Genomic DNA, 27,564 nt, shown 5'->3' with positions numbered 1-27,564 from the left:
TCTGGGCTGATGGCTCAGAGCCTGGAGCCTGTTTCCGATTCTGTGTCTCCCTCTCTCTCTGCCCCTCCCCCGTCCATGCTCTGTCTCTCTCTGTCCCAAAAATAAATAAACGTTGAAAAAAAATTAAAAAAAAAAAAAAAAAAAAGAACAGCAGACAGGTCCTGTAGATGCTGGGGCACCAGAAAGATTTGAAAGGCTTTAATGAGTTGGAATTAGGATGGTCCCTAAAGGTTTACACGGGAATATTTTGAAAAACCGTATTAGCTTTTCCTTTGAAAGAGAAGAATGAAATCGGCCTCAAGATGCCTAGTACCTTTAAGATTTATACTAGGGGCCTAGGGCTGAGCAAAGCCTTTTGCTTTTATTATCTCATTTAATGGTCACCTCCTCCTGACTCAAAGAGGCTGGATGGCTCAAGCTGAACACAGCCAGAAAGCTTAGGAAATGGGAGTCAAACCCCATCACAGCTTGCGCCCATTCCACTACCCTCACTTGAAGGCAGGAGGCATGAAGGCTCACCACGAATAAATGAGAGGAAAAGACCACAGAAACAGTGGAAGCAAGTATGCTCTTACAGCCAGGAGCATTATAAGTATTTTAATCACATCTGTCTTCTAACTAATAACACCTTCTCTTCTTTCAGTGTTTAGAGATAGGAAAATATAATTCAGTTCTTCCAGACTCCTTTCCCTGGTGAGAAACATCAATGCAGGTACCCAGTTGTGGAGCCATTTTAAAGACGTCAGAATTAGGCAGCCAAAGTTATAGGTGTAATTTCCACTCACGAAGTCCCTGGAACACCTGTGAGGGTCCGTGTCAGGAGCAGAGGAGCAAACATTTTCAGAGGCAATGGACTAGAAAGTACATGGGCAGTTTCTTAGTTTAGATTTTTCATTCAAATCACAAATGAAGAGAAAAAGTTAAGCGGAATCTTACACAAGGAGACAGCTATGATAGTGGTGGGCTGGCACTGTTTCTTTCTGCCCAGCACTCGTGTCCTCAATTTCACCAATCACCATCATCTTCCCTCAACCTTCCCCCGGACCTCTACAAGAGAAGGACCACTTAATCCAAACTCATTTTTGAAAACCTAATTTTTAAAAGATATTTCAATTTGTTAATATTTTCATCATACTTTGAGAAATAATATAGATCATTACCACATACCATGTTTAGACGCATTCATTCATTCATTCAGGTGTTTATTAGTGTTACCTGCGCCTAGCTTCCAAGTCCTTCATACGGGCCAAGTGAGGGATTCAGAGTTTTTTTACACAGGAAACTTCATGCTAGCCTCCCCATACCTCTACCGCATAGGCTTTACCCAGATGAGGAGCTGGACGGTCAGGTAGGTTTCTTAGCCACACTGAATGAAAGAACCCAGATCCGAACTTATATCTGTCTGACTGAGAAACTGTTTTTCCCATCACGCTCTGCTCAGAATGCTTACCTCCCAGTCACGTTTCAGATTTGCTGGACAGCAATAAGAAAGTGGAGCTGGGCGAACCATTTGCTTCAAGGGCTGGTTGTCAAGATCAAATCTCTGCTTATTGACCATCAGTCTATCTGGTCTAAACTTTTAAATATAATTTTAAAACAGGGGCACTTAGGTGGCTCAGTCAGTGAAGTATCCTACTCTCGAACTCGGCTCAGGTCATGGTCTCACAGCTCATGGGTTCGAGCCCCACATCAAGCTCTGCCCTGACAGTGCAGAGTCTGCATGGGATTCCTCTCTCTTGTCCCTCCCCTGCTTACACGTGCACATGCTCTCTCTCCCCCATTCTCTCTCTCTCAAAAATAAATAAATAAATAAACTTAAAAAAATAAAAAGAGGCACAACGCACCCAGGAAGAGCATGTCAAGCCCTTTATGTGTGTGAATGGTTTATCAACTAACAGGCAATGCTTTCCTGTGGCAACAAAGTGGGAAGTGTTTTTGTACCTCTAAGACCACTTGACTAGACCCAAGACAACTTTAAACATCAAGTACTGCGCACAAAGACCTACATTTTCTTTTTTTCCTTTCAAGGATTATTCTCCCATTTTATTGAATAAAAACATACAACTCTAACATTTTGGGGCCCTGGACCTCTTTTATAACACAACCACAGACCTTCTCCCTAGAAAGGCACACATCCACAAAAAGTTTTGGTCACAACTATAGGAAATTCAGGAATCTCTTGAAGTCAATTCATGGATCCCGAGAGGTCCAAAGACCTCATGACAACCCATATTCTAAAAGCATACTGCAGGAGCACCTGGGTGGCTCAGTTGGGTAAGCGTCCGACTACAGCTCAGGTCATGATCTCACAGTTTGTGAGTTTGAGCCCCGCGTCGGGCTCTGTGCTGACAGCTCGGAGCCTGGAGCCTGCTTCGGATTCTGTGTCCCCCTCTCTCTCTGCCCCTCCCCTGCTCATGCTCTGTCTCTCTCTCTCTCAAAAATAAACTTAAAAAAATAAAAATAGTAAAAAATAAAAGCATACTGCAGAAATGCCTGCAACATTTCATAGGACCAGGGTAAAGACCTTATAGCCAGCTCTCCCATCATCCTTTATAATTTCAGAAGGCGAATAACAAATGAACACTCAAACAAACTTCCACAAGTAGACTCCCATATTCTCCAAGAAACCAGCAATCTAAGGACTTGAATAAAATCACCAAATCTAAAGTCATATAAATTCAAAGTCCAAATCGGTTTTGTTAGAGCTTAGAATCTGTTACTTCTTTCTGCCCACAAAGATTTCCTTATAAAAGAAACATCAGTATGGCCTAGAGCTTAGTCCTTCCTACTTTAACACTCGTGAGCATATTAAGATATAATTATATGAAAAAGGACTACTTCTAAATTACTAAAACGTGTCCTTTTACTACACATATGAATAAAGTCAATTAAGAGAATTCACAAATGTTCATTTGCAAGATAAATTATGTGGTTGGCAAGCAGACCTTAACCATCTCATAAAGGCTCAAATTTTGACGTGTTTCCAACCAGGTGGGTCAAGAGCTTTCAGAAATGTTTAGTTGTAGGTATACGTCAAACTTTAAAGTCTTTCAAATGTCTCTTGGTCTTACTGCTTTATAAAATTTCCAGCACTGTCCAACATATTTTTAGTTACAAAATGAAGTTATAAAAGGGGCCAGAACTCCACCTGTGAATACCAGATAAAAATTTAAGTTACAAGGGGCAGTGATACTCTCCTATCAACAGCACCAAAGATTATTTTAAATCACTTAAGATACTGTTTCAAAATCATTATTTGATAACACGAAGTAACAAGCTGCTTACACAGAACATCATTTCACCCCTCGACAATGATCTTTTAAACAGTAATGACCCTCACCAAAATGCAGTTGGGATGTATAATCAAGCGACACTCTCAACGTACAGTTTGTAGTCCTAAGATTTAAAGTAAGTCTTGCTTTGGTTAGAATATGTTCTCTCCTTCTAAAACCAAGAAAATGAACACAGCCTGAGGCCCGTGCACACACAGCGGTTAAGTCAGTATTATTTTAAGGCCAGGGGAGGCTTTTCACCCTAGCGGAGATCAAGTTATACCTCACCACCTTCAAAGTAATCTTTTTTTCCTTTGTGCCAAAAGTCGAAGGTGCTAATTCTTGAGAGCAAGGTTTTAGAGCATTATTAGAGTTTCGACTTCCTATATGTGAATAAAATTTTACATACACGGATCTCCAGCTAGGGATTAAACACACTTCACTGCCGTACATTTGCATTTACAGCTCTCCCTCTTCGGAAGAACGGAGACAAAACAGGGAGGATGAACCCAAGTTTCGCAAAGAACCAAAAACAACCAAATCCAACCCACACAACTGCCTCAGCCCGGATGTGAAAGAGGCAGGGTACTTGGGGGGGGGGGGGGGGCGGTGGCAGGAAAACTGGAAAATAACTTCACGCTCAAGAAGATACCAAACCTGGGTTAAAACTCACACACGCTCCTTGGGCCAAAGTGAATCTCCCCCGCTGGAGATCAAATCAGCTATACTGGTTCTGGTTTCCTCCAGCCTCTCCCCACCTAAATGTTGCCATTTACGAGAAACTCATCGAAGTTGAATCAAAGTGACTTTTGGGAAGAGATGCCAATATGATCTACAGAGTGCTCCGGAAATGTGTAACTCTACACACGAGGCAACGTTACTCCTTGGGCACCAACACCCACCCCCCCGCAACTTCACTTTCAACTTCCCCTTAAGATGCGGACAATCACAGAGACTTTTTTTTTTTTTTTTTTTTGAGAATCGGAGAGAGCATTAAATAAAGCACCGCTTCCAGGTCACCGATGGGCTCCCGGCGCCCCGGGGGGTCCGCGGGCACCGCGCTCCCCGGCCGCTCCGCCAACTCCTCCCGGAGGTCTCCCAAGTTTCTCTCCCCCCCCCCCCCGCGAGCACCCGCCTGAGCCCGGGAGGGAAGGGGGCGGCCCCAGGCGCCGGAACCGAGCGACCTGGAACCCTGGGCCTTTGCGGCTCGCCGGCCGCGCCCGGCGCAAGTGCCCGCGTTCGAGACCCCCGGCGCGTGTGGGCGCCAACTTCGCGGGGACCCTCGCGCCGTGCCCCCGCGGCGCCCCTAGTCCTGCGCCTCCCGGGCCAGCCGCGTCCGGGCGTCCCCGCCACCCTCCCCGCCCCACGGCGGAGCGAGCCCACCCCCAGCTGCGGCAGCCGGGATGCGGCGGCGGGGAGGGGAGGGCAGGGGGGCGGCGGTCCCCTTCCCCGGGAAGGCGCGGGGACCCGGAGCCGGGTGGCCCGCAGCCCCCGAAGCCCCCGGCGGGCGGCCGAGCGAGCTCACCTGGCGGCTGGCGGCGGCCTCCGGGGCGGCCTCTGGGCGTGGGCCGGGCGGGGGCGGCAGGGGGGGCGGCGGGGGCCGGGGCTGTAGCCGGGGCCGCCGCCGCCCGCCGGCCTCGCCCCCCACACGCGCCGGCCGCGGCCCCCCCCGGGCAGTGCGGGGGGCGCGGGGAGCGCGGGTCCCGCGGCGGCGGCGGCGGCGGCGGCGGCGGCGCGGCGCGGCTCAGGCGTCGGAGCGGGCGGCCGCGGGCGCCGCCGCCTCCTCCTCCATGGCTGTTTACCCGGCTGCATTGTGGGAGTTTGACCTCCGCCGCCGCCAACCGCCGCCTCAGCTTGCGCCGCCGCCGCCGCCGCGCACGCCATGGGAGCCGTGACTGACGGTGAGGCCCGCTCGCCGCCACCCCGGCCCTCTGCGCCGAGCCCCTCGGCCTCCCCGGCCTTCCCCGAGGCCCCCGGCCTCATCGGCCTCTTCCGGGAGCCCCTCGGCCTCCGCGATCAGACCCCCTCGGAGAGCCGGCCTTTCCCGGCCGCTTCCCCCCCCCCCCCCCCAGTCCTTCGGGCCTCTCCCCGGGCCCCTGCTGCCCCTGGGACTCCCGGCCGGAGTCCGCCCCGGGCCTGGGGGACGGTGTGCTGGGAGGATGGTCGCGGGGCTGGGAGCACACGTGGGGGGGGGGCGGGGGGCGGCGGCCGGGAACGGTGGCAGGGTGCGTGGGCGGGTGGTACCAGGAAGGGGTCCGGGCCGTCGGCGGATGTGGTGAGGGAGCGCTTGGTGAGAATATGGGGTCCGAGCAGTGGCGAAGGGGAGGGAATGGTGGAGACCCTGCCGTCCGGGGTCCGGAGGGCCTCGGAGGGGCTGGAGAGTGAGGACACGAGGTTTCGGGCCAAGCTCGGACAAAGAGACACGTTCCAGGGCGGTTCTAGGGGTGTCAGCGTACAGAGGGTGACACCTGCAGGGGTCTTCTGGACGGGGGGGGGGCCCAGAGAGTGGGGCGGATGGCAGCGGTGCCCAAGAACTAGCCCTGGATTGCAACTAGGGACAATTATCTAAAAAGGATAGATGTCGACAGAGTATGCGGAGGACAATCTAAGAGTGGGCTTGGGGGATTTAGGAGGAGCCAGTGCGGGGATAGGGTAGATCAAGACAATAAAAGATGTGTTTGTGTGTGTTTATGTGTTGGGTTCGGTGGTCTGTGGGCAGGAATGGGGGGAGGGTCAGCAGGCAGAGGCTGGGTTTGTGCAAAGTTGTGAGGACAGTTTAGGGAAGGTGGGCCCTGGTGAGGAGAGACCCAGGGGGTGGTCTGTGGACTGGACAGAAATAAAACAGAGGGCCACCTTGGGGAAGGTGGACAGGCCTGATGGGCGGCTGGAGGGAGAACCTAAGGACGAAGGAAGTCCTTTACCATGTGGGAAGGGAATGTCTAGGGCTGCTGACCAGTAAGGGTAGATGCCTGTGGACAGGCCACTTGTGAAAAGTTGGGGGTCCACAGGATCCCCACAGGAAAGGGCCAGCAATGGGAAGAAGAGTGATAAGCGGGCGTTTGCAGTAAGTAGTGAAGTGGGAGGCTTACTTAGAGGTCCAGGAGCTTCATGGGAAATTTTATCTTTGCTTCATTCCAGTTTTATTTACCCCATCTGGGCTAGGCCTTGGAATTACAGTCCAGAACCAACAGGCAAGACTGTTTCCCCCTCTCAGGTTGCACTCTGGTGGAAAGATGCCTTGGATAATTAGTTTTAAGGGCACATGTTTCCACAGGGGAAGTACAAGTTTGGGAACTATAGCAGCATGTAGCAAAGATGGCTTATCCATTCTCGAAGATTACCCTCCGTGAGACAGTTACTTTTAATCCCATTTTTAAAATATTTATTTATTTTTGAGAGAGTGCAAGCTGGGGAGGGGTAGAGAGAGGGGGGACGGAGGATCCTAATCAGGCTCTGTGCCAACGGGCTGACAAGCAGTGAGCCCGATGTGGGGCTTGAACTCAAGAAGCCACCTTAGTCACATTTTTGAAAAATAAATAGTTGTGGTTGGACTCGTGTTCCAGGTGGGAACCACCTATGCAAAAGCCCCAAAGTGTTGGAAGAACTCAAAGATGACCAATGCTGGCTAGAATTTACAAAGTTGCGGTGCCCCTGGGTGGCTCAGTCTGTTGAGCCTCCAACCTTGGCTCAGGTCATGATCTCACAGATTGTGAGTTTGAGCCCCGAGTCGGACTCTGTGCGGACAGCTCAGAGCCTGGAGCCTGCTGCAGATTCTGTGACTCCCTCTCTTCTCCTCCCCTGCTCACGCCCTCTCTATTTCTCAAAAATGAATGTTAAAAATTAAAAAAAAAAAGTTATAGCCAGAGATTTCTAAGGGCAATGGGAAACAATTTAACATTGGTGTGGTATGATCAGATTTGCATTAAAAAAAAAAAAGCCACCACCCCACTCTACTATGTGAAGAATGATGAGGGGAAGCGAGGAGTTAGATCCTCTCTAACATTTGTATAGTATTCATCACGCGTCAAGGAGTGTTCCAATCATTAACTCCACTTTACAGATGAAACTGGGACACAAGGAGGTTAAGTAACTTGCCCAAGTTTGCACAGTTAGTAAGTTATAGAGCCTGAGCTCAGAGCCAGGCAGTCTGACTGCAGAGTTTTTGTCCCTCACTACTGTGCATCCAGTCTCTCAGCTACTGCTACACTAGTCCTAGTAAGAGATAACGGGAGCTCAGACAATACAGAGACGTAGAATAAGATAGAATGCCAGGACTGATTGAGTGGATGTAAGGGGAAGGACTGAGTATTAATCCAGGCTGCTGATGTGAGTGAGTATGTGCTAAATGTACTACTTCTCTATTTATTGAGGTAGGGTCAACATGGAAGATGGGAAGGGAAGATGAGTTCTAGAAACAGTAGTAACTTCAGTCAAATGCCCCACCCCCCACATATCCTTAGAGGCCACAGGAATCCCTACTTCGTCACTTAAAAGCTGTCTGACCTTGTGTAGGTTAATTGACCTCTTTGGGCCTCAGTTTTATTCTTTATAAATGGGGATAATAATAAAATCTACCTCATAAGAGTTGTTTAGAGGTTTAAATGCAATAAAAGTTGTAAAGTGCTTTGCACTGAGTCCAACATATAGAAATGTTCAGCAAAGACTATTAAATGTAAGAATTGGTTTTCTCGTCTCTTCTCCATTTTCCTTTGATGAGGGCTGTGTCTTCTTTATCTCTGTATTTGCACAGATTGCCCTTTCCAGCCTGGTAACTGTCATTTATTCTTCAAGACCCACCTCAAATATTCACCTCCTCTCTTTTTAGAACCAGTTGATCTTTCACCTGTTAACCATATTATTTTATGCCTGTTGCTGTTGTAGCCCTCAGTACTTAATTTACTTAAATGATACATTCTAGAAAATATTTAAGGCAGTTCACCATAATATGAAAACATGAAAAATGGATGAGAAAATGGCAAAACAGAGCACTGAAAGTAAGGAAGACTAGAGGAATTAGAAGTGTATGATCTTCAAAATGCAAGAGGTAAAATCTGGTACATTAATTAAGACAGCTGGAAGTGACTCTTTCTCTAGTTCATAGCAAGAGGCAGAACCTGGTCCACTTCCACTGTGTGATCTCGTGTACATGAGAGAAGGCAACATTAGATACAAAGGATAAGCAGTTCTTTGTGATTTAAACACGAGAGAAAAAGTTGATCTGTAGAGGCTCCATAAAGACAAGGCAGTATCCTATCTGTAACCTTTTATCGGCACTGATGATCATAGGGCTGTTACTTAGCACATCCCTGACTAGGTCAAAGAAGGCTAACTCACAATTTAGAAAGGCATCCAAAAGCCAATAGGCCATGTGGTTTAGGTGAATACTTCTACTGGTCTGCCTTAATTCAGACCAAGGTGTGTTTTTGTTTTCGTTTTTTTGGAGGGCTTTTTGTGGGGGTTTTTTTGTGTGTTTTTTTTGTTTTTTGTTTTTTGTTTTTGCTAATTTGTTTTAAGAATACTGAGATCATAGAAGAAAGGATGAAATATAACTTTTTCAGGCAATATGGACCCTGAACTATAGATACGGTAAACATGGTTTTCCTCAAATGGGCTTTTGGCAAAAATCAAGCAGAAGTGAGGAGTGGGTATGATAGGTCAACATTCCTTCTAGTCCCAATTCGGGGTGCTGTCTATAGTAGTAAACTACCAAGGAAGACCTGGCTTCTGCTTGAGGGACAGAAGCAATAGCATAAAAATCAAATAAGTAAGATCATTTCTGAGAAAGAACGTAATGAAGTTCTGAAATAACTTCTGAAAAAGAACTGGATGGAATATGAAAGAATAATGGGGGAGGGCTGCCAACAGTCAGGTATGATCTCTCTGAAAAGTAACCTTTAGAGTAAGGCCTGAAGGGGTCAACCCTGTGAAGAGCCCAGGAAAGTATACAAGACAGGCTACAACTAGCGCAAAGGCCTGAGGCGAAAATAAGCTCTGTGCCCTTTAGAGAAGATAAGGAATAAGGTTAAGGAGTAAGATAAGGGCTAGTATCCAGGTGGGCCAGGAGGGATATGCTAGAAAAGGAGGTCAGAGAAGTAAACAGGAGCTCGCCAAGAGCCTTGGAGATTGGATTGTCTTCTGTTGATACTTAGATATGATTGGATGATTTTAAGCAGAAAAATTAGTGATCCCATACTTCTTTCTTGTTGTTGTTGTTACATTTATTTATTTTGAGAGAGAGGGAGAGAGAATCCCAATTAGGCTCTGCGCTGTCAGCACAGAGCCTAATGCAGGGCTCAATCTCAGGAACCATGAGATCATTGACCTGAGCCGAAATCAAGAGTTGATACCCAACTGACTAAGCCACCCAGGCACCCCTCCCACATTTCTTTTGGATCATTCGGGGCTCCTGTGTATAGAATGAATTCTCGGATGGTAAGAATCAAAGCAGGGAGGCCAACAAGAAGTAGTCCGAGAGTCGAGGTGATTTTGGATTAGGATGATGGCAGCAAAGAAGATGGAGGAGTGACCTGGATAGCTCAGTCATCCTGAAAAATTATGTCTCTGGAACCTAAAGGACCGCTAATGCCCTCTTACAGATTTGCGGTGCCTGGCAAGGTGCCGTGCCCTCGTGTAATCCTTACATACGGATTTGCCTATCCAGTTGGACTGGGAGCTCTTGGAGAAGAAGCTCTTTATTCCCTGTCCCCTGTACAAGGACACTGGTTACTTTGAGAAAGTGCCCTCCTCAGAGGGAAGTGGAGAGACCCTGTATTTGTTATCTATGGACACTGAACTATAGATATCATCACCAACACTACCATTTTATTGATGGAAAAATAGAGGTCCCGGGAAGTTAGTGACTTACGGTCACATAGCTAGTTCTTGGCAAAGCCATTCTCTTTCCTCCCCCTGTTGCTACCCAGTATTTTGGCGAACTGCAAAAATAGCTTAAATGGTGTCACTGTTAATTTAAACTATATTCACAGTTTGTATTTTGTGTGTGTTAATTTAAAGGGTGTTAAACAGTGTTAGTACCCTGGTAGAATCATTTCAAAAGCACTTCTTACAGTACAGAGAACATTAGGTATATATATCTATGTGCCAGAGCACATATGGGAGATGGGAAAGGGGTGGCAGGGAGCCGGGCTGTGCCTCTACGTTCCATATAACAGAGCTTTTTGGTTTTGACGGTAGTGTTTTTAATTGAGATGAATTGAGTACATAATATTAGTTTCAGATGTACAACATCCTTTGGTATTTGAATGCACTACAAAGTGATTGCCTTGATAAACCTGGTTACCATTCATCACCATACAATTGACCCCCTTCCCTCATTTCACCTATCCTGCAATAACCCATTCCCTCTGATAACCACTAATCTGTTCTCTGTATGGGTTTGTTTGTTTTTCATTGTTTTTTCAGTTGTGTTTTAGGTGCCACACGTAAGTGAAATCATATAGTATTTGTCTTTCTCTGTCTGACTTGTTTCATTTAGCATAATGCCCTCCGGGTCTATCCATGTTTTTGTAAGTGACAAGATTTCCTTTTTTATGGCTGAGTGGTATTCTACTGTATATATGTCTTTGTTTTTTTAATTAGAAAGTATAATGCTTGAATATATGCTTGTTACAACTTGAAATAATGGTTTAAAAAAATTTTTTTTTAACATTAATTTATTTTTGAGACAGAGAGAGACAGAGCATGAATGGGGGAGGATCAGAGAGAGAGGGAGACACAGAGCCTGAAACAGGCTCCAGGCTCTGAGCTGTCAGCACAGAGCCCGACGTGGGGCTCGAACTCACGGACCACGAGATCATGACCTGAGCTGACTTCGGATGCTTAACCGACTGAGCCACCCAGGCGCCCCGAAATAATGGTTTTTAACATGCCTGTGAACAATATGCAGAACAGTGTGCAGCTGTACTGTCACTTTCTAATAATGTGATTGTGTATATTTTCCTGTGACTGCAGAGGCAACACTACTCCTGGGTAAAAAGAAGATAGTAATACGCACTTTATAGGGTTTCTTCAAGAGTGAGGCGTGATAATACACGTAAAGCACTTCGAAATTGAAGGACAAATTTATGGTCCAAACTTTTCAGAGTGAAAGGAACAAACAAGATGTATGGTCATCAAATAGGAGCTTATAAATGCTGTACAAGTGCCCGCTGCTATTATTCCTATTTCAATTGCGGATCAATGAATGACTCCATTCGTGGTCATGGAGTTTGGCCACTTTGTTCCTTCAGCTGTGATCCCAGCACAGGGCTTAACAGTGCAACTGTAGGGGCACCTGGGTGGCTCAGTCGGTTGGGTGGCCGACTTCGGCTCAGGTCATGATCTCGCGGTCCGTGAGTTCGAGCCCCGCGTCGGGCTCTGGGCTGATGGCTCAGAGCCTGGAGCCTGCTTCCAATTCTGTGTCTCCCTCTTTCTCTGCCCCTCCCCCGTTCATGCTCTGTCTCTCTCTGTCTCAAAAATAAATAAAACATTAAAAAAAAAATTAAAAAAAAACAGTGCAACTATAAAATAATGTTTCTTTAGCTAGATAACATGGTTTCTCAAAGCAAGATTGGAGTTTCAATCTTAACTTTATTAGCACCTTTCTCTAAACGTCTCAGTAAATCTAGAGATAAACAAAGGACCTCAACACTATTATTTTTGCTTTATTAAAATTTTTTTAAATTTAATTTTGGCTTAAGTAATTTACTTTGGCATCAGCAATGTATTTAGACTAGCTCTAAGTATCTCACAAGAGATCAATATTTACATGGAAAAAGCAAACCGTCATATTTACTGTTCTTTCCACTGCCTTTTTGTGACTTCTTGATATTGTTGGCCTTCAAAATTGTTTTAGTGATTTTAAGCTTCTTGAAAGGTGGGGCTACGTGTTATTTTACCATAAGTAATCTAAAACAATGAGACACACATAATTCAGCCTAATAACCCATAAGCAGGGGTGATCCAGTGTTAAATCTAACAGCAGTCTGCATGCACGCTGGTTTTGCACGGCCCTAGTTTCTTTTGTTATTGGTCAAAAGTTTCCTTTTTTCCTTTGGTTTCCTTTTGTTATTGGTCAAAAGTTTCCTTTTTTCTTGTTAACACATGATAGATTTATTAAAGGACATAGAATAGAATTTTTAATGCAGAAGAAATGAAGAAAAATACCTCAAAATGACCAATAAACTCACTCTCCAGATAACCACTGTTGGTATTTTTAAAAAGAAAAGTAATGCATGTCTGACAATTCGAGAAAAAAGCATGAAGTGACAAGTGAAAACCCTCCCCACTTCACCTTCCGTGGCTAATCCCTCTTCCCAGAGGTAATTATTAGAAACTGTTTTTGTGTGTGTGCGTGCACCTTTTCAGAATGATTTTTAAGTGCCTGTAAAGGGTAAAAAGCACTTTCTCTAGTGCCAAACTTCTGAGTTTGGGTCTCAGCTCTACTCCTTATTTCCGGTGACATTTAATCTGAGCAACTTTCAGTTCCTTCACGGGTAAAATAGGGGTAGTAATATCTACTTTATAGGGCTATCGTGCAGATTCAACGTGTTTATATGTGAAAAACACATAGCATATTGCAAACATTATATATATGTTAGTCGTAGGCCACTATGTATGTATACTTTAAAATTTTATGCAAACATTGACAAACTCTTCTGTGTTACACTTTTTTTTTTTTTTTCCAAGTAGGCTCTATGCCCAGCATGGAGCTGAACACAGGGCTTGAACTCATGACCCTGAGAACAAGAGTTGGATGCTTAACCAACTGAGCCACCAGGCACACCTGTGTTATATACTTCTATAATTGTTACATCTTAGAACTCTTTCTACTACATCTTGGAGCTCTTTCTACCTCATTATTTTGTATCAATTGTGTAGTATTCTGTTACATTTTTAAAATTAATTCTCTGCCAAGCGCTTAATTATTTCCAGTTGTTTTCTCTTACAAGTAGTGTCTAATAGAGATACTTGTATAGATGTCTTCACACACCTGTGGGAATAATTTCTAGAAGTCAGGTCAAAGAATATACGTATTTTAATTTTGACACATATTGCCACATTGCTGTAGTAGCCCGCTGTTTCAAGTTCACCCTGTCTGAAAGCGTTAAATAAAATTTATCCCTCTGGTTTTCAGTTTGGATCCACCAGTTTCTTGGTTTGGAACACCAAGAAAAATTCAGTGGTGCATTTCTGTGCTAACAGAATTCTTTGCTAAAGTGCCTTTAGAAAGGAAATGCTAACCTTCATTGGGAGGTCACAGAATTGCTATTTCCTAAAAGCAGGTGAGGTTGCTTTTAAGCAATCTTATAGGTTGCTATAAGGTCTAGCAGTTTAGGGAGGGCACACTTGAGAGTAGCTTAGCCCTAGGAGGAAGTTACATTCACCGTGAGGCCCTTGACACTGGTTGTGAAGCCTTGACCTGTCCCTAAAGAAGTGTTTTGAAAGTTGGCCCACCATTACCTTCCATTTTCCTATAATCTTCCATTGTTTTCCTTTTCCTATTTTGAATATTTGCCCCAAGGTGTTCTGAAACCTTGTTTTGTAATCAGGGTTTTAATAACAATGATGAATTTTGAAAAGAATGTTAGTCTGGGTTTACGAGAGATTGTCCTTTCCGGGATAAAATGAGAGCACAGCTAAAATGGCCGTGTCAACTGACCCGAGGCTTGGAGGAGGGGAGTTGGTCTCGTGACTGTAAAGCAGTCATTTCTTCCTGCCTCTCTGTTTATAGAAAATGGGGTATTAAAAATCTAACCCCTTGCAAGGGCTTTTTGTGGATTATTTGGTGTTTTAAGTGATTACATATTTCTTCTAGGTAGTAAATAGGTCAGTATATAAGACAGAAAGGGGTCCAAAATGCATCCCAATTTTGCGAGTAAATATTTGCTTGTCGGCATACATGTGTCATAACTGATTTTAAAGTGATTTTGAATGGCAGACTGTGGGTATAGTTGTGGCACAACATATAACTGAATCCAGTAGGAAATCTTCCTATAATCCTAAAGTCAGGCGGAAAACCACCATCTCAGGACAAATGTTAGGTATTTGGGGTTAGAAGCTCTTTCCAGATGGCACTGGTCCTCATAGTCAGTAAAGAAAGCAATCATGACAACTAAGGAATAATATTGATAGCATCATTAAAATAGTTTTCTAAGCCATGCCTACTGTTTTTATAGGGTGGGCCAAGGCCTGTCCAAATTATTAATATTAGCATTTAAGTTGCTTATAGTTTCGAGCATGATGATAATTTTTGAAGTCAATGTATGTAGTAAGCAAAGCATATTTTAGGTGTGTTCAGTCTAGCGCTAATTGATGAGGCATCATTAAAAATAACAATGCTCATGTCATTTGTGTTGGGAACCATCAGCAGCCCATCTTTATATTTAAAAAGAAAAGGCTGTTTTCAAACTGACACTGTACCCTTTTATTTTATTGCTGTTGGAGCTGTGCTCTATTTTATTTACGTTATTTCAGGAATTTTTATCCCCAGAGAATTTTCTAGGCAACAACTGTCTATGCAGTTTAAACTAGAAATACTGTGACCTTGCAATATGAAGCTTGAGATAGAAGCAAATTTGGGAGAAATCCTAACCGGTTAAAACTCTGTATGCGTAAGTGCCTAATATATACCTGTGTAGTTGTATAGATGTATCTACAGATATACCTTCCACAATGTTTACTCACTTCTCAAGATTTTTAGGATGGAACAAGTTGTGGATTAAATTTAACATAAGCAGGGGCACCTGATTGGGTCAGTCAGTAGAGCAAGTGACTCTTGATCTCAGGGCTGTGAGTTTGAGCCCCACATTGCGTATGGAGATTGCTTAAAAATAAAATGTTTAAAAAAATTTAACATATGGGATGCCTAGGTGGTTCAGTTGTTTAAGCTTCCAGCTCTTGATTTTGGTTCAGGTCATGCATGATCCCAGGGTCGTGGGAACAAGCTCTGTGTCAGGCTCTATGCTGAGCATGAAGCCTGCTTAAGATTCTCTCTCTCTCTCTCTCTCTCTCTCTCTGCCTCTCTCTCTGCCTCTCTCTCTGCCCCTTTCCCATGCTCGCAATCTCTCTCTCTCTCTTTCTCTCTCTCTCTTTCTCTCTCTCTCATTCTCTTTGTCTCCCTCTGCCCCTCTCCTCCACTCAATCTCTCTCTCTCTAAAGTAAAAAAAAATGAAAAATAAGTGAGCATTAAAAAAAAATAAACATATAAGTAACTTTCTTTTTTTCTTCTTCTTGCTTTCCCACCATGAAAAGGCATTGTGCTCCTTTGTGTAATTTCATTTCTGTGAAGTTTCACAGCAGCATTCCTTCCCAGTGGAGATGCTATTCCCATTTTACGGAAGAAGTTTTATTCCCATTTTATCGATGAAGTGAAGTTTGGTGCCACACACACAAAGCAAACACTGTATGTTTGGTCCCAGTTTTTGACTTTGGCCCAGGGGTTTGGCTTTGAAGGAAGAGACCGAATTGGGAGAAGGGCCCAGAACTGCCTTGACAGGGAATCCCCAGTGGTACCAGAATTGGTCTGACCACACTCCTACTCAGGCCACCTTGGCATTTTGAGAGAGAGAGACAGACAGACAGAGGGTCCCAAGCAGGCTCCACACTGACAGCAGAGAGCCCCATACGGGGCTTGAACTCACGAACTATGAGGTCATAATCTGAGCTGAAGTCAGCTGCTTAACCAACTGAGCCACCCAGGAGCCCCAGGACCTGTGATTCTAATCTCTAATTTTCATGCCATTTTACCTCCAACTGCCTGTGCCTTGGTAGCCTCCTCATAGCTCCCCTGCCTTTGGGCTTTTCCCAGATGCAGTCCATTTTGTACATTGTCCTCAGCTTAATCTTCCTAGAGAGGCCTGCTCCTGAATCTTTAGCAGTTCCCAGGTGCCCACCGGCAAGGCCCAAGTCTGCTGGTTTGGCATTCACTAGTGGAGACGCCCACATTCTGACCTCTAATTGCCTTTCTGTCCTTGGGTCCCAAGATTTGTGCAGCCTCCCGGATGTTCTCACGTGTACACATTTTACATCCAGTCTCTGATTCCCCACCTCTGCTGGAGCTCACAGCTTTCTCCCTGCCTGTGGTGGGGGCAGGGAAAGGACTTTAGCTTGCTTTCTTTTTTCTTTTTTCTTTTTTTTTTCCCTTTTTAAAAATTCGTTTATTTGTTTATTTAAAGATTTTATTTTTTTAAGTAATATCTACACCCAACATGGGGCTTGAACTCACAACCCAGAGACTGAGCCAGCCAGGCGCCCCCTTTGTTTTTGTTTCTGTTTTCCAACAGCTTTATTGAGGTATAATTTTATACAAAGAACTGCATATTTTATGTGTACAATTCACTGCATCTGGACATATGCAAACAGCTGTGATAGCATCACCATAATCATAGCTTTCTTTTTCAAACAGCAGCTAACAGATTTTGAGTGCTCATATGGCTCAAAAGTCAAATAATATAGAAAGATATTTCCCCATCTTCCAAACTGTTCTCTATCCCACTTACCCTGCCCCTTTCCCTTGGTAACCCCTTCTATTAGTTTCTTTCTTTCTTTTTTTTTTTTTTTTTTAACATTTATTTATTTTTGAGACAGAGAGAGACAGAGCATGAACAGGGGAGGGGCAGAGAGAGAGGGAGACACAGAATCTGAAACGGGCTCCAGGCTCTGAGCAGTCAGCACAGAGCCTGACACGGGGCTCGAAATCACAGACCACGAGATCATGACCTGAGCCGAAGTCGGATGCTTAACCGACCGAGCCACCCAGGCGCCCCCCTTCTATTAGTTTGTTATATATCATTCTAGGGTATCTGTATGGATACATTTCCCCCCATTTATATGTGAAAGGAAGCATGCCATACATACTGCCTCACTTTGCTCTTTATCAAGTTATCTTAACTGAGCTCTGTGTATCAGTACATAGACATTTCCTCATTCTTTGTTTTTCTTTGGCTTCATAGTATTCCATCATATCCTTATTCCAAAGTTTATCTAGTCCCCTGTTGATGGGCATATGTCATACTGCATATGTGCAAGTTTATCTAGGATTCTTGGGCCAAAGGCATATGTCATTTGAAGTTTAGGTAGATATTGTTAAAATACCGTTTAGCTTTCTTGGTTGGTAATTTTTAAGTATGAAGAGAGCAGCCCAAATTCCACTTCCCCTAACTCCCCCCAAGCCAAAGGGAGCTGTCCTCCTAATCTCCTCTATTATGGGTCTTCAGCACTTATTTAACATTCCCAGCCTCCTCTGTATTTGTGTTCATATGCATGTTATGTCTCCACCTAGAGCAAAAGAGCTCAATTCTTTATCTCACATCCTTAGAATTCCTGGTACCATGTGAACACATCTGCTCATTGATCAAGAATTCTTGTCTTTTGTACAAGAAGAGAAATCTCGGCTTTGGACCTGAAAATAAAGATGGTTGCCTGCTGATCCTTGTTAGTATCTTATTGAAACAGAGCTCTTCAGAGGGCAGATGGTCTGGGGCAGGCACCACAAATCCAATGTAAAAAATATTTATTGAGCATCAGAAGTGTAAAGACACAGTGTGAGAGGTTGAGGAGGAAACCATGAATAAGACATGAACCTCATGAACCTTTTCCCCAAGTTTATTTGGCCTGTACAGTGTTCAAAACATTTTTCAGAAATTTTTATAATTGTAAAATTTTTTAATTATATAAATAATATATTATTATATTATTTATATAATATATATATTGCATATATAAAGGTACCCAGATCTTAAATATGCAGCTGGAATGATCACAAAACGTGCTTGAAACATTTGTAGTTAGTCACCAAACTTTAAAAAGCTCTTGAAAAGCCATCTGTGGTAATAGTTTCCCTGCTTTGGGTGGGTACTCATTCCCCAATTTTCCTATATCCTATTCCCTGAATGCATTTATATTTGAAATCCCTGGGCCTCAATAAAGTAGGATGCCCCAGTATCTGGGAGGAAGATGGGGTTTGTTGGGGGGGGGTTGGAAGAGCAGAGATAAAAAAACAAGAAATTGATGGGGCATCTGGGTATCTCAGCCAGTTAGGTGTCTGCCTCTTGACTTCTGCTCAGGTCATGATCTCACAGTTCGTGGGGTCGAGCCTCACGTAAGGCTCCTGGATGACGTCACGGAGCCTTCTTGGGATTCTCTCTCTCCCCTCTCTCTCTGCCCCTCCCCAACTGGTATGTGCTTGCTCTCTCTCTCTCTCTCTCTCTCTCTCTCAAAATAAATAAACTTAAGGAAAGAAAAGAAAAGAAAGAAAACAAATTGACCAAAAGAAAGGAAAGGAATGGAACAGCATCAAACATCAGAATATGCACCCTCTGGAGCAGGTGCTCCCGTGTCCAGTGCCCAGTGTAGAGATTACTTTAACTTTTAACAAAGTTAGAGGATGTTTGCAATAAAAAATAAAATCAACTCATTTTCTGCATTTTAATCTCTTCAAGGACTGTTTTGTCTGAGGCTCCTCAAATAACATTGTTGGTGGTCAAAAACTGAAAGCATTAGTTTGTATTTTAAAGTGTAACATTAAAATACCTGATGAATCGATAACTTGAGCTGCCTGTCAAAGCCATGACTCCGAGAACAAAACCCAATTCTAAAAGTGTTTATCTGATGTTGTCACAGAATAGATTTTAAAACTGCAGCCACCTGCCTTCTAAAGTTTATCTCCATTGCACCTGCGCTCACAAATACTTCTGCCCACACACAGGAACTATTGTTCAAAGATTTTGCTGTTGATTCATCATGCAGGCTCTCCAGGAATTATTCACACTTTAAAATTTATTTTAAAAAAATAATGCATGCACATGATGAAAAACAAACACAATTCTGCAAAATAATACAGAAAATTCAATTTTTTTTCTCATCTTTGTAGTCCTTTTCACCAGAAGAAAGCACTATTTTTTTTTCAGAAGAAAGCACTATTACCAGTTTCCTGTGTTCCTTCCAAAGATATTCTTTGAATGCACAAACACATACATGTGCGATGTGCACACATATGCACATACGCAAAGCCTCCCCCTATTCCACACAGATAACAGCTAACTATGCTTCTCTTCACCTGTTTTGTTTTCATTTCACTTCATGTATCAAAGGAGATTTTTGGGCATCAGTATGTACATCCACGTTATTCTTTTGGCTGCGCAATACATTGTATGAACGTTTCATAATTTAACCAGTCTCTTACTGGTAAATGTTTAGCTTTGCAATCTTTCTACTATGAGCAACGCTAAGAACATCCCTTTACATTTATCTCTGTGCATGGGTGCACAGTTATCTATGGGATGTTATCTATGGGATGAATTCCTAGAATTGGAGTTACGGGGTCAAAAAGGTAGGTGTTGGGGTGCCTGGGTGGCACAGTCGGTTAAGCGTCCGACTTCAGCCAGGTCACGATCTCACGATCCGTGAGTTCGAGCCCCGCGTCAGGCTCTGCGCTGATGGCTCAGAGCCTGGAGCCTGTTTCCGATTCTGTGTCTCCCTCTCCCTCTGCCCCTCCCCCGTTCATGCTCTGTCTCTGTCCCAAAAATAAATAAACGTTGAAAAAAAAAAAAAGGTAGGTGCATCTTTTTTTTTTTAACATTTATTTATTTATTTTAAGAGAAATAGATAAGTGGGGAGAGAAAGAGATCAAGTGGGGGAGGGGCAGGCAGAGAGAGAGAGAGAGAGGGAGAGAGAGAGAGGGAATCCCAAGCAGGCTCTACCCTGTAAGCTCAGAGCCTGATGTGGGGCTCGATTTCATGTACCGTGATATCACGACCTGAGCTGAAATCGAGTCAGGCGCTTAACCAACTGAGCCACCCAGGTGCCCGGGATGTGTGTTTTAAACACCGTTTGTTGTCGCCCATTTGCCCCACAAAGGGTGCCACTGTACCTTCCATCAGTGTGTGTAAGTGCACTTTCTCAGGATCCTTGCCAACCCTTTTTATCGGGTATTTTGATCTTCACAAATCTGGTAGATGAAAATTTATGTTTTATTGGGTTTCAACCTGTCTTTCTCTTGTCACGATCCAGGATTACTTTGTCCAGCAAGAACACTAGCTCCGGGCTGCCGGACAGGCCGACAAGAGCCCCACTTAGAGCTCCTCGTCATTACCTGCCCTGCTCTTCTGTTTTATCCTTTTTCCTCTCCTTGGAGCAAAAGTGAGACAGCCTCGCTTTAAAAAAAAAAAAAAAGAAAGAAAAGAAAAGAAAACCTTCATGGGGAAAGAAACATCGCAGACATAATGACTAAATGACACTTATTTTTTTTGATAAACCCATTCTCTTTTCTCTGACCCACCTCTCTTTGCCCAGTCTGCCACTACCTCTTTCAAACCTTTTCTTTCTGTACCTTCTGTCTCTACCTCACACTAGTCAGAGATAGGAACACCTCAGCCCTCTGTGTGGACAGGTTTTTCCCAAAAAAAGCTCTCCAAGAACTCTGGGCTTATTTCTTTGATGGTCCCCGGAAACGATTTCTGCTTAGCAACCCAACAAGAGCAGATCCATCAGCGCAGGCTGTAACCTGGCCCCTTAGTACACTGCCTGGCACACAATAGACAATAACTGTCTTGACAGAAACATAAAAATAACACACGTCAATTGCAGTAAAACCTACATAACAAAAGTTGCCGTCTTAACCACCTTTAAGTACACAGTTTAGAGGCATGAAGTACACTCACGTCTCAGTGGTTTTCTTTTGGATGAATGCATAAATAGTGGTATCAGTTACTTGTTTCTGAAAGTCAACAAGAGTCAGGCCATCATTTTAATTCATGTTCTTCTTTCCTCCAGACGAAGTCATACGGAAGCGCCTCCTAATTGATGGAGACGGCGCTGGAGATGATCGGAGAATCAATCTGCTAGTGAAAAGTTTCATTAAATGGTGCAACTCTGGGTCCCAGGAAGAGGGGTATTTATTTCATCTCACTTTTGTTTCTACACCAGTGGGCTGATAAGAGTTTAAACCCTGTATACAGCCTATCAATATTTCAGATTTTCACTCACCTTCAGTGTCCAGTGGAGGCAATTTGGGGTTAATCAGCTATAGATTTTTCTGGTCTTTCTTTCTATTCAGAGGCCTGCTTTATGTTTATTAAAATGTGCAGAAGGTATGGTGGTAAGAAAGGAGAATTAAATTTTGGCTCACTAATTTGGTCAATTTTAGCAGTAGACAAAGTATCTTAGTACTTTAGACAAAGTATCTAAATGAAATTGTCTTTGTTTTATTTTTTTTTTTTTTAAGTAAGCTGTAGGCCCAACATGGGGCTTGAACACATGACCCCAAGATCACGAGTCACCTGGGCTACCAACTGAGCCATCCAGGCACCTCAATTTTCTCTTTTTTTAATAAGCTAATAGATAGTTGTTGCAAGGGTTTATACATATTTAATAATTTTTCTTGCTTTAGAAAAATTTCCCTCATCTGAATTAACTTTTCACATAAATCTTTGCAAAGAGTGAAAAAAAATTGTGAAAATAAAATTGGGAGCATAAAAAACATCTTAATGAAAACATTTTAAAATGTATTTTTAACAAAATTCAAACAAGTAGTTGTTTGAATTTAGCTTATAGTGATAAGAACAGTGGTCTCACCTTTGCACGTGTAACTAAAGCAGTTTATAAATTCAAGTACATCACATATGGAAAAAGAAAACATAAGGGAAAGATTTTAAATTATAATTTGTTAAATTTTTTAAAAATTATTTTAAATAAAGCAAAGGATTCTCTTAGAACTTGATAGGATTTAATTACCAAATCTTAGCCTGTACTATAATGGTTCAACTTTGGTATTTCACAAAAACCTTTATTCTGTTTTTTCTCTCTTTTTCACTAGATACAGCCAGTACCAACGTATGCTGAGCACGCTGTCCCAATGTGAATTCTCAATGGGGAAAACTTTGCTGGTATATGATATGAATCTCAGAGAAATGGAAAATTATGAAAAAATTTACAAAGAAATAGGTAAAGAAACTTAAAGCAATTAATGTTTCCATGTAATTTTAATCTTTATGAGCCAAAGGAGACAATATCTGCTAACATTTTTCTTTGGTTTGTGGTAAAATAATAACAATGTTAATAGAATATAGTAAATGTTAGCTACAAAAATGTATTCTGATATGATACAATACTTAGGGTTACAGCTGTTTTTTAAACCACCAGCATCTATTTTATTAGCAATGGAACTTAATTTAAAAACACATTTTAGGGGTGCCTGGGTGGCGCAGTCGGTTAAGCGTCCGACTTCAGCTCAGGTCACGATCTCACGGTCCGTGAGTTCGAGCCCTGCGTCGGGCTCTGGGCTGATGGCTCAGAGCCTGGAGCCTGCTTCTGATTCTGTGTCTCCTTCTCTCTCTGCCCCTCCCCCCTTCATGCTCTGTCTCTCTCTGTCTCAAAAATAAATAAAAACGTTAAAAAAATTTTTTTTTAAATAAAAACACATTTTAAAATTAAAAATGGATGGAGATTATACATTTTGTTACAACTGTCTTTTAAAAAAAACCTTTTCATATAGAATGTAGCATTGCAGGAGCACATGAAAAAATTGCTGAGTGCAAAAAGCAAATTCTTCAAGCAAAGCGAATACGAAAAAATCGCCAAGGTAAGGGTTTTGTGGAATTTAGTGTGCAAATGCTTTATTACTCAGTACTATTTTGATGCAGTTTTTAATGTTGTGTGGTAAAATCTTCAGTAAGAATCAACCTGAATTATTAAAAAGAATTAGGAGCTAAACTTAATTCTTTAAAGCTATGTTATTCCTTAAAATAGTGGAGAAGGAAGGCTATGCTGGAAAAAAATATTTTTTTTGGTTTTTTGTTTGTTTGTTTGCTGGATGGTATTGATTATCCAAATATTTCTTAAGTATTCATTTTTTCTTTTTACTATTCAGATCTCTTTGCCTAAATAATGTTACAGTTAATCAGCAAAGGCAATTCAGACAAATACACTAGACCTCAGGTTTTGTTTGTTATTTGTTTCATGGAACTACTTGCGAGAAAAAAGAAAAGAATTTAAGCTCAGTGAGTTTTTATTAAGTACAAAGCAAGCAAACATTTGCAAGCTGCCTAAATATCTAATAAGAGGAAGAGTAAAGTTTAGTTTTGCCCTGATTTCTTTTGTTTTTTAATCAGGGTTTGTCCTTATTGCAGTCCATAAAAACTGGTCCAAAATAATTTTTAATGGCTGGGGCATTGCTTCTCCTATAATGTAAATTGAAAGAAAGAAAGATAAAAAACATAATGCATAATCACAATTGTAACCTATATACAAAAAACTAGAAGGGAATAGAAAATGTAAACGGTTATTATTTTGGGGCTGTGGGGTTTTATGGCTTAGGGTTTTTTGTTTTTGTTTTTTTTTTTCACTGATCACGTATTACTTTGTAATCTAAAAAAATTTTATTAGAAGTCACACTTTTGGGGCATCTGGGTGGCTCAGTCAGTTAAGTATCCAGCTTTGCCTCAGGTCATGATCTCACAGTTTGTGAGTTGGAACCCTGTGTCGTGCTCTGTGCTGACAGCTCAGAGCCTGGAGCCTGGTTCGGATTCTGTGTCTCCGTCTCTCTCTGCCCCTCCCCTGCTCGTGCTCTATTTCTGTCTCTGTCTCTGTCTCTGTCTCTCTGTCTCAAAAATAAATATTAAAATTTTTTTTCTCTTTAAATAAAGAAGTAAAAGTCACACTTTTATTGGGGCATCTGGATGGCACAGTCAGTTAAGCATGTGACTTTGGCTCAGGTCATGATCTCACAGCTTGTGAGTTCAAGTCCCATGTTGGGCTCTTTGCTGACAGCTCAGAGCCTGGAGCCTGCTTCTGATTCTGTGTCTCCCTCTCTCTCTGCCCCTCCCCGACTCTCTCTCTCTTTCAAAAATAAACATTAAAAAAACTTTTTAAGTCACACTTTTATTGAATAAATATGCTGATTTTCAAAACAATGAATTTTACATTTTAATGAACCAATTAAGATACTTAATTCCTTATTTTAAAAAAATTGTTTTTTGAATTCGTTCTAAAATGCATATGGTCAAGTTCAGTGGCCAATTTACAGCAATGTATTTAATAATTAATACCGATTCTAAAATAATTTAAAAATGTTTTACAGTGCCTTTTCTGATTAGCTGAGGCTTTTAAATGAATGCTGCCATTCATCATTTCATAAGAAAGGCCAACAGGAAATAACAAGGAAACCTGAAAGTCTCAGTGGAACAGAAACAAGGAATTTTATCAGTTCTGAATTTTAAATCATTTCTAAGTTTCTGAAATCTTTACCTTTAGAATGAGAATGAGATGTGTAATTTGCCCTTGTTAAGATCCAAAATTAATGATAGGATATATTTACCTAGCTGATCTTTTCTTTGCTGGGCAAATAGGTAGTAAGATCCTCATCAGAATCAGTCTGCTTAATGATCAATAGTGGCTTAAGTTCACTTATACTCTGCTGGCTTCTTCTGTCCTACCTAGGGATAGGTAAATGGAAAAACAGATTGGGAGCAAAAGTCCTTGTTTAAAATTGTTTTGAAATAGGGGTACCTGAGTGGCTCAGTTGATTAAACGTCCGACTCCAACTCAGGTCATGATCTCACAGTTCATGTGTTTGAGTCCTGCATAGGGCTCTATGCTGATAGCTCAGAGCCTGGAGCCTGCTTTGAATTCTGTGTTTCCCTCTCTCTCTGCCCCTTCCCTCCACCTCTTGCTCTCTCTCTCTCTGTCTCTGTCTCTCGAAAACAAATAAACATTAAAAAATAAAAAAGTTTTGAAATAATGGATTATAGTTATAGGCCAACCAAGTGACATTGGCAATACTCTTTCCATCCTTAAGTTGTTTTTATTTCTGTATGCACTCAGAAAGTGATTAGGAGAGATCTGTCATGTTATACATTTTGTTTTGATATCCAGGTTCAAAAAAACCTTAATTTGATAAACATTTTTATATCTTTCAGAATATGATGCTTTGGCAAAAGTGATCCAGCATCATCCAGACAGACATGAGACACTAAAGTAAGTTTAGAGTTTACTTTGAAAGGAACTAATCTTTATACATAAATGTTCACATACTAGCCTATGTTTTCCATTTTTATGGGAGTACAAAATATGTTTCAGAAGGAGGGGTCACATCTTCCCAATAATGTATTCTAATGCTGCTTGATTAAATTTTTTCCTTCCTCCAATCTAACTGCCTCTAGGTCTAAAATAAATGCATATAGGGGCACCTGGGTGGCTCATTTGGTTCAGCATCCAACTCTTGGTTTCGGCTCAGGTCATGATCTTGTGGTTTGTGAGTTCGAGCCCCACACCTGGCTCTGCACTGATAGTGTGGAGTCTGCTTGGGATTCTCTGTCCCTCTCACTCTCAAAAATAAATAAACTTAAAAAAATAAATTCAGGGGCGCCTGGGTGGCGCAGTCGGTTAAGCGTCCGACTTCAACCAGGTCACCATCTCGCGGTCCGTGAGTTCGAGCCCCGCGTCGGGCTCTGGGCTGATGGCTCAGAGCCTGGAGCCTGTTTCCCATTCTGTGTCTCCCTCTCTCTCTGCCCCTCCCCCGTTCATGCTCTCTCTCTGTCCCAAAAAAAATAAACGTTGAAAAAAAATTTTTTTAAATAAATAAATTAATTAATTAATTAATATAATATACATCACACTAAAATGGATAAATAAAATATGGTGTACTCATATAGTAGAATACTAAATGAGGAGTGTAAAACAAATTAGATATACACTTTTTTTTAGATATACACTTAAAAAATTTTTTTTAAATGCTTTTATTTATTTTTGAGACAGAGAGAGACAGAGCATGAGCAGGGGACGGGCAGAGAGAGAGGGAGACACAGAATCCAAAGCAGGCTCCAGGCTCTGAGCTGTCAGCACAGAGCCTGACTTGGGGCTCGAACTCACAGACTGTGGGATCATGACCTGAGCTGAAGTCGGATGTTTAACTGACTGAGCCACCCAGGCGCCTCTTATACACTTTTTAAGCTCAGATTTCAAAACACAATCAGTGAAAAGAAAAACAGAAGACATACAATGAATTTTAAATTATTCCTGATCTGCTGTAATACTTGCAGAATAGCAACCATTTATAAAGTTAACGTCCCCTCATTATCTACTAATACTGTATATAATTTAGAGGGACAAATAAATATATGGGTTGGAATGATACAGTGATTGCCTGACTGGGGAGTAGAGGAAGATAAAAGGCCTGAGATAGAGGACAGGCAATAAGGTTCTAGTATCTCAAGTTAATCTGCAGTGTTTTCTTTCTTTTACCAAGAAAAAGAGAAGAGGAAAGACTTATTTTGTCAAATAAGAATGACAAAACATTAAAAGTTGTCAAATCTTGGGGGTATGACATCCTATTATCTGTGTCTTCTTAGATTTTAAAAATTATCTAGAAATTTGATTTTAATGAAATTAGTGCACATTTAGAAGTTAAGAAATCATCCCTCGCTTCAAAGTTTCATCATAATGGAGTCTAAGAACTTCTTATCCTTTAAAAAATTTTTTTAAATACTCTTTAGTAATTAAAAATTTAGGCATTAATTGTGAATTCAGTTTCCCCAATTAGCAAAATGTAACACTGTTTTATTATTTTCAGGGAACTAGAGTCTCTGGGAAAAGAACTGGAGCATCTTTCACATATTAAAGAAAGTGTGGAAGATAAGGTATTTGCACACGTATTTGAGCCTCTGTGATACGTGTATGTTTATCGATCGGTGTGCATTAACTCTTTTCTCCTGAACACAGCTGGAACTGAGACGGAAACAGTTTCACGTTCTACTTAGTACCATCCACGAACTTCAGCAAACACTGGAAAGTAAGTAGAAGTCACGGAATGAATGTTTATAAGGACTTTTAAGTGATCCAGGGGTGTGCCCTCTAAAATATACGTCTTCTTGACAGAGCATACCTGCAGTTTCAGAGTAGGAGTATAGCTGGATGATGCCAGAAGGCATTCATGTAGTTCAACTTTCTGTTTATATGCAGAAAAGCCTGAAGGTGTAACAATATATGATTTACGTACATAACCAGTGTTTCATATAAAGAGAAATGCAAAGGTGATAGATTTGGAATTCTTCTTGGTTTATTATAGTTTATTGCTGTAAAGTAACGCTGTGAAGTAATTCAGGACCCAGGCAGGCAATGGTGAGTAGGTGAAGTAATTAGCACATAAGTACATTTGCCGAGTCAGTGAATGGAACGTACTTTCAGGAACTGGAGACTTGCTCTTTGTATTGATTATAGCAAATTGGAAACTTCTATGCTATCTGATTTCCTGATCATTTTCAAGAAAAGCCTAGGGGCACCTGGGTGGCTCAGTTGG

At 42.2% G+C, this 27,564-nt stretch overlaps 3 protein-coding genes across 7 annotated transcripts in view; 1 reads left to right on the top strand and 2 right to left on the bottom strand.

Moving 5' to 3' along the window:
* The window catches only part of ATXN7 (ataxin 7), a 141,791-nt gene extending 136,943 nt beyond the window's left edge, over nt 1–4,848 (bottom strand). For 3 of the 5 annotated variants that reach the window (XM_045051808.1, XM_045051805.1, XM_045051811.1), the window contains exon 1: nt 4,798–4,848. The gene's annotated coding sequence lies outside the window, so the exon portion shown is untranslated. The remainder of the gene's footprint in view (nt 1–4,797) is intronic. The other 2 variants (XM_023249915.2, XM_023249912.2) reach the window with 2 other exon arrangements.
* Nucleotides 4,849–5,016: 168 nt separating this feature from the next.
* THOC7 (THO complex 7) overlaps nt 5,017–27,564 on the top strand; it is a 24,305-nt gene continuing 1,757 nt past the window's right edge. Inside the window, exons 1-7 of the mRNA XM_023249910.2 lie at nt 5,017–5,173; nt 21,045–21,162; nt 22,087–22,214; nt 22,765–22,851; nt 25,187–25,244; nt 26,839–26,905; nt 26,988–27,057. Of these exons, the coding sequence (XP_023105678.1) occupies nt 5,155–5,173; nt 21,045–21,162; nt 22,087–22,214; nt 22,765–22,851; nt 25,187–25,244; nt 26,839–26,905; nt 26,988–27,057 (547 nt within the window). The 5' untranslated portion in view covers nt 5,017–5,154. The remainder of the gene's footprint in view (nt 5,174–21,044; nt 21,163–22,086; nt 22,215–22,764; nt 22,852–25,186; nt 25,245–26,838; nt 26,906–26,987; nt 27,058–27,564) is intronic.
* Nucleotides 24,586–27,564, bottom strand: part of CA2H3orf49 (chromosome A2 C3orf49 homolog) — an 18,082-nt gene continuing 15,103 nt past the window's right edge. Inside the window, exon 6 of the mRNA XM_045051803.1 lies at nt 24,586–24,703. Coding sequence (XP_044907738.1) covers nt 24,671–24,703 — 33 coding nt within the window. The 3' untranslated portion in view covers nt 24,586–24,670. The remainder of the gene's footprint in view (nt 24,704–27,564) is intronic.

This window comes from Felis catus, chromosome A2, assembly GCF_018350175.1.
Source record: "Felis catus isolate Fca126 chromosome A2, F.catus_Fca126_mat1.0, whole genome shotgun sequence".
Lineage (NCBI taxonomy): Eukaryota > Metazoa > Chordata > Mammalia > Carnivora > Felidae > Felis > Felis catus.
The sequence above is the reverse complement of the archived record's forward strand: the minus strand, read 5'-3'. Positions and strand labels throughout refer to the sequence as shown.